At 44.6% G+C, this 7,183-nt stretch overlaps 1 protein-coding gene across 1 annotated transcript; it reads left to right on the plus strand.

The window, feature by feature from the left end:
• The first annotated feature begins 6,278 nt into the window (after positions 1-6,278).
• On the plus strand, positions 6,279-6,851 carry LOC115933991 (putative uncharacterized protein CXorf42). The gene has a single exon (XM_031009343.2). The coding sequence runs from the start codon at positions 6,308-6,310 to the stop codon at positions 6,686-6,688; it is 381 nt and encodes a 126-aa protein (XP_030865203.1). The 5' UTR covers positions 6,279-6,307; the 3' UTR covers positions 6,689-6,851.
• The last annotated feature ends 332 nt before the right edge of the window (positions 6,852-7,183 follow it).

Here is a 7,183-nt window from a genome sequence, read left to right on the forward strand (position 1 = left end):
CACTTACTGCCTCTGTGACCTGGAGCAACTTACTCCACCTTTCTGGGCCTTAGTTTCATCTGCTAATCACTGTAATATCTATCCATGTGTATATAAAATAATCTAATATACATAATAATCATCTAACATATTTTAAATCATCTTATGTGTAAACACACACACATGTGTCTGTGTTATATGCTGCCCAATGACTAGTACATATTAAATACTCAATAAATATTAGCTGACATTAATATAGGTGACAACAATATTATATAAAAAAAAAAAAATCTTAGGGCCAGGCATGGTGGCTCACACCTGAAATCACAGCACTTTGGGAGGCCGAGGCAGGAGAATTGCTTGAGCTCAGGAGTTCGAGACAAATCTGGGCAAAATAATGAGACCCCCGTCTCCACTAAAAATAAAAAACATTTGCTGGGCGTGGTGGCACAAGCCTGCAGTCCCAGCTAGTTGGAAGGTGGGAGGATTGCTGGGGCCAGGGAGATCAAGGCTTCAGTGAGCTATGATTGCACCACTGCACTCCAGCCTGGGCAACAGAGCAAGAACCTGTCTCAAATAAATAATACCTTAGTTTTATTTTGTTTTGTTTTGTTTTGTTTAAGTTGAGTTTACTGGCTGGGCACGGTGCCTCATGCCTGTAATCCCAACACTTTGTGAGGCCAAGGCAGGCAGATCCCTTGAAGTCAGGAGTTCGAGACCAGGCTGGCCAAAGTGGCAAAACCCCATCTGTACTAAAAATACAAAAATTAGCAGGGCATGGTGGTGCATGCCTGCAGTCCCAGCTACTCGGGAGGCTGAGGTATGAGAATCGCTTGAACCTGGGAGGCAGTGGTTGCAGTGAGGCGAGATCAGGCCACTGCACTCCAGCCTGGGCAACAGGGCAAGACTCTATCTCAAAAAAAAAAAAAAAAAAGTCAGGTTTATTGAAGTATAATTTACACAGAATATAATTTATCTTTTTAAAGCATACATTCAATGAGTTTTGGAGGATACCGTTCTATAACCACCACCACAATCAAGATATCAAAGTTTCATCACCCCACAAAATTCCCTCATACCCGTTTGTAGAAAATCCTCGCCCACACCCAGCCACAGACAACCACTAATCTGCTTTCTGCCCCTATAGTTTTTTGCCTTTTTCAAAATATTGTGTAAATGAAATATCGCCTTTTATGTCTGGCTTCCTTTATTCACATGATACTTTTGAGACTCACCCAAGTTGTTGCATCTATCAGTAGCTTTGTTCCTTTTCATTTGAGTAGTATTCCATTGTTTAGAGATACCACAATTTGTTTATCAATTTACTAGTTGAGTTGATGTACTTCTGGGTTATTCATCCAACAGGGGTGGGATTTAGTTGCTGTGCGTCTGGGTTATTCATCCAACAGGGGTGGGATTTAGTTGATGTGTGTCTGGGTTATTCATCCAACAGGGGTGGGATTTAGTTGATGTGCGTCTGGGTTATTCATCCAACAGGGGTGGGATTTAGTTGATGTGCGTCTGGGTTATTCGTCCAACAGGGGTGGGATTTCTGGGTCCTATGCTAACTGTATGTTTAACTTTGTAAGAAATTGCCAAACCCCTTTCCCAAAGTAGCTATCATTTTGCATTATTGATCCAAATCCTCGTCAGCACTTGGTGCTGTCTGGTTTTTTGTTTGTTTGTTTCGTACTTTAATTTTAGCCACTCTAGAAGGCAGATAGTGGTATCTTGTTGTGTTTTAAATTTGCATTATCCCTAATAACTAGCAATGTTAAGCTCTTTCATCTTTATTTCATTTCATAAAATACAGGACATTTTGGATGCTTTAAATCTCTAAAACTGTATTAGGTAGAAATAAACATATTCATGCTGATAAGAATTAAATGTGTGCCTTCTCTCCACCCCATCATCTCCAAAGTGACTGCTTCCCCACTTCCCATAAGAAAAGAAATGTCTGGTTTTGTGTACTCTCTAGCAACCCAAGCTGTAGCCAATCTGCGTCATCCTCTCTGTGTAATTAGAGGCTGGAGGTGCCCACGTGTCTCATTTTAGGATCCTGTGGGCTACATTTGGCCCAGATTAGGTTATACTTTAGGCATTTCACTGCATATCTCTTCTTTTTCCTCTCAATGTTCCATTTCTCAGAATGTTTGTTCTTCAGAGAACAAATAGATCTGGGCTGGCATGAAAAGTCTCATTCTCTGAGGACAGTGGGGTGAAAGGGACCTCTGTCAGGCACGATCTCAAAAGCAGAAAAGAAAAGAACTCAAAATCCACCAGCCCTCAATGGCACAGAGTCTTGGACTCAAACCCAGCAAGAGTGCACTGCTTCACTTACTAAAATCGTCTGTCCACAAAAATCCTGTTTATTTCACAAGTGGGCACTGGCCCTGCCCACGTCGTCCACGTTTTCCTCTCCCTTATTCTCACACAGAACCTATCACCACCACCACTTTTCCTTGCTTCCTAGTTATGGTTGCCAGATAAAATGCAGGATGTCCAGTTAAAATTGAATTTGACATCAACAATAAATTTTTTTTTGGTATAAGTACACCTTGTACAATATTTGGAGGCTACCTCCACTGCCAGTGTAGAGGGAGCTAGTTTATTTTTATTAAGGAAGTCATGCACTTATTTGGTGAAAGAGACAAGAACCTGTTTGACTTCTTTTGGATCTATGCGTGGTTGTTTTCAGAGGCAACTGCTTACTTTCCCCACTGAAGCATCGGTCATGAGACTTCAGAAGCATGAAGAAACAGAGCTAGATGACAGTGACCTACCTTTCAGGAACAATCCCTATAAAAAAAAACAATGAAAAAAGCAAAGCTCTTTCTGGGCTGGCTCTGTATAACCATATGAAAAACTGACTACCAGCCAGGTGCAGTGGCTCAAGCCTGTAATCCCAGCACTTTGGTAGGCCGAGGCGGGTGAATCACCTGAAGTCAGGAGTTCGAGACCAGCCTGACCAACGTGGTGAAACCCTGTCTCTAATAAAAATACAAAATTAGCTGGGTGTGGTGGCACACACCTGTAATCCCAGCTACTCGGGAGGCTGAGGCAGGAGAATTGCTTGAACCCAGGAGGCAGAGGTTGCAGTGAGCTGAGATTGTGCCACTGCACTCCAGCCTGGCGACAGAGCACTACTCCGTCTCAAAAATAAATAAATAAAATAAAAATAAATTAAAGGGCCACTTCAGCTCATTTCTGCCCAGCGCTTTGGGAGGCTAAGATGGGAGGATAGCTTGAGGCCAGGAGTTCGAAACCAGCCTGGGCAACATAGCAAGACCACACCCACCCACCCCCACCCCCGGGTCATCTCTACGAAAATTAAATTAAATTAAAATTTAAAAACTCATTTCTGGAGTCAATTTGATATAAATTCATTCATTTAATTTCAATAGTTTTGGGTTGCTGCACTGTATACCAAACCTGCTAAGGTTCACTTCCCCTACAGGTACGGGCAACAAGCAAATTGGAACCCTCTGGCCCCACATGTAAGTTTTAGAGGAAAAAAAAAATGCAAAATACAAGTAAATGTAAACAGAACAAACAATACTTTTTAACAGAAGAGAAAAAATTTATTTAATGCCTCCTATGTGCCACGTTTCCTGTGTGCATTATCTACGTGTATCTAATTTTTGCTAACATATTTGTGAGTTGTGTGTTATGAGACTCTGAGTACAATAATTTGCCCAATACTAGTGGGTAGCTTGGACTTGAATTAAGGTCAGTCTGATTCTGAAACCAAAGGTCTCCCTCCTAATCTATACAAGTCCGATAACACCATCATCCCAGAGAAGGAAAGAAATGCTTCCCAGTAAAAATGCTCAGTGGCGTGTGGAAATTATCTCGAGTCAGCCCCACAGTCCAAGGCCTGCGAATCCACCAACCAAGCAGAACCCATCTGGACAGCTCTGACAGTGATGCAAAGGAGAGGTTTGAGGTGCCATGGCCATGGATTGTTTGAGGCAGCACTGGGGCTTGAATGAAGGGTCAGGACTAGAGATGGGTAATTGTCTCCTTCCAATATCACCACCTTCTCTGGAAATGATCTGAAATACAGAGTAGACATGAGAAGCAACTACAAACACTGAGGCATCCAAAAGTCATTGAAACAGAGGGGAGGAAAAGCATCTTGTAATTGCCAGAGGCCAGAGCAGCGAAGAGATCAGGAATCAGGCAGGCTGAGAAATCTAATCTCATTTCTAGCTGCCAAAGCACCATGACATGACTGTGCCTCCAAGGTAACGTCTGGGCCAGCCGCGTTCAGGGACTGGGACCTGCGTCCTCAGGTGTGAACACCAACAACAGCAAGAGCTAACACTTTACATAGAACTTTCCAGATGCCAGGCTCTGTTCTGAAAACTGTATATCCATTAACTAATGTACTCTTTACAACAGCCATTTGAGATTAGTACTCTTATTATCCTCCCTTTATAGATGAGAAAACTGGGACAAGGAGAGGTTAAGTAACTTGCCCAAGATCCTACAGTGGTTAGGTGGCAGAGCCGGGATTCAAGCAGGGCAGTCTGTGCTCTTTGCCATCAGGCCATACTGCTCTGGTCTTTGCACTGGTCCAGGAGTAGTGCTAATGAGGTCTGAAGAAAGGATTGAAGTGATGAGTTGAGGCCGGGCATGGTGGTTCATGCCTGTAATCCCAGCATTTTGGGAGACTGAGGCGGGTGGATCACCTGAGGTCAGGAGTTTGAGACTAGCCTGGCCAACATGGCAAAACCCCATCTCTACTAAAAATACAAAAGATTAGCTGGGCGTGGTGGCATGCACACCTGTAATCCTAGCTTCTTGGGAGGCCGAGGCAGGAGAAACACTATAACCCAGGAGGTAGAGGTTGCAGTGAGCCAAGATCGCACCACTGCACTCCAGCCTGAGTGACAAAGTGAGACTCTGTCTCAAAAAAAAAAAAAAAGAACAAATAATGAGTTGGGATCAGCTTACCAAAGAGGGCCATGGATAAAGGAGGGATGGCACTGGGGTAGCCACTGAAGGGAATCGGATTATGCAATATCAGGAGAGCAGCAGGAAGAGGAAGGGAATCCACAGTGTCCAGTGCTGCAGGGACAGGAGGGCCTAAGAAATGGTCATTGCAACAGGCAATCAGAAGCTTATGTTGAAGATATGGGTTACTCTATAATGATACAGATTTGGCTGCTGTAATAAAGACCAAAATAACAGTGTACAGTGTATCTTCCTCACACAAGAGCCCAGCATAAATAGTTCAGGGATAATGTGGAAGTGCCACATTGATGGGGACCCATACTCCTTCTATCTTGTTGCTCTACTATCTTCAGCACATGAGGTTGGTATTTCAGGTCAAAAATGACTGTCCCTGACATCCTTCTACCTTCTAGCCAGGGTGCAGGTGAAAAGCAAAAGTGAATAGCATGCCCCCTTTCTTTTCAGGTGACATCCCAGAAGTTACATACATGGTAACACTTAGCTGCAAGGAAAACTTGCAAATGCAATCTTTAACTAGGCAGTCTGGTATGCAGCTAAAAATAATGGGTTCTATTTCTAAAAGAAGATGACAGATGTTGGGACATAACTCTCTGTCACGAAGGTCATTGGTCACCTTTGGAGTTACAGTTTTGTGTGAACCTATAAAGTTTGCAGGGAGATGATGGAGTGAATAACGGGGAAGAAGTACCATCTGAGAAGGCTGGTGTTGCTGGAAATAGAGAAACTCAGGATAGTTTGAGAAGTAACAGAATAGAGAGTTAGTTTGTACAAGAGAAACGGAAGCAGGTTTGTTTGTGGAGAGCGGGAAAATATAAGAGGTGATGCTGGAGAGGTGAAGACAGTCGATGGGGCAAGGCTTCAAGGATATTGGGTGAGAAGGGATTGAGGTTCAGTTGGAGAAGTTAGCCTTGGGCACTTCTTTTTTTTCTTTGGGACAGGGTCTTGCTCTGTCACTCATGCTGGGGTGCAGTGGCACGTTCATGGCTCACTGCAGACTCAAACCCCTAGGCTCAAGGCATCCTCCTGCCTCAACCTCCAAAAAGTAGCCAGGACTACAGGCGTGTGCCATAATGCCCAGCTAATTTTTTCATTTTTTTGTAAAGACGGGGGTCTCACTATGTTGCACAGGCTGGTCTTGAACTGCCGGCCTCAAGTGATGCTCCTGCCTCAGCCTCCCAAAGTGCTGAGATTATAGGCATGAGCCACCATGCTTGGTCAGCCTTAGGCATTTCTTTCTTGAAACAAGAGAGAAGAAGGCGAATAGTTCCCATGGTTTCCTTTGCTCCCAGCGGTTGCGCGGGCTGGGTTTTTGGAGCAAAGGCAACGGATACTGCTGAGGCTCCTGAGAATGTCCCGTTTTCGAGGCTGCAGTAGCTCCAGTGTCCGGTTCTGCAGTGCCGAGAGGGAGGCCTCGGGCTCCGGGCGGGGGAATGTGTTGCAGTTTGTCCAAGAGCCCCAAGCCCAGCAAAGCCGCCCGTTCCCCGCTGGGGCGCAACTCTCACTGGAACTCTTGTTCTCTGACTGGGGAATGGAATGGGCTCAGCCAAGGCTCCCGAAACCAGTCCTGCCGCTCCCACTTGTGGTCGCATTCTCAAGAGCGGCTGTCTGCGCCGTGGACCATCACTTTCGCTTCTGCCTGCTCGTGCGCCTATTGCGGCAACTACTCACGCTCCTACGGGACGAGGAGAGGGAGGTGAATCCGTGGCAGAGAGATGGGGTATCACTATGATGCCTAGGCTTGTCTCAAACTCCTGGCCTCAAGCGATCCTCCTGCCTTGGTCTCACAAAGCGTCAGGACTACAGGTATGAGCCACTGCATGCAGCCTAATGTGATTTTGTTTTGATACATGTATACATTGTGTAATGATCAAATGATCAGAGTAATTAGCATATCCAACACCTCAAACATGTATTATTTCTTTGTGATAGGAACATATAAATCCCCTCTTCTAGCTATTTTGAGATCTACAACACCTTGTTGTTTACTATAGTCACCCTACTGTGCCATAGAACACCAGAACTATAAAAACTCTTGAACAATGAGATTTGATGAGCTTCCAGATTGCTGAACACACAGAGGTGCCTGGAAGGTTATACACCTAGAGAGAGTATAGAGTACTCTAGAGTACACCTAGAGAGAGTATAGAAGCTCTGCACCCTCCTCCTGATAGCTTGCCCTATGCATCCTTTCCATATTGCTGTTATTCTGTATCCTTTATAATAA

This window comes from Gorilla gorilla, chromosome 2 (assembly GCF_029281585.2).
Source record: "Gorilla gorilla gorilla isolate KB3781 chromosome 2, NHGRI_mGorGor1-v2.1_pri, whole genome shotgun sequence".
NCBI classification, from domain to species: Eukaryota; Metazoa; Chordata; class Mammalia; order Primates; family Hominidae; genus Gorilla; species Gorilla gorilla.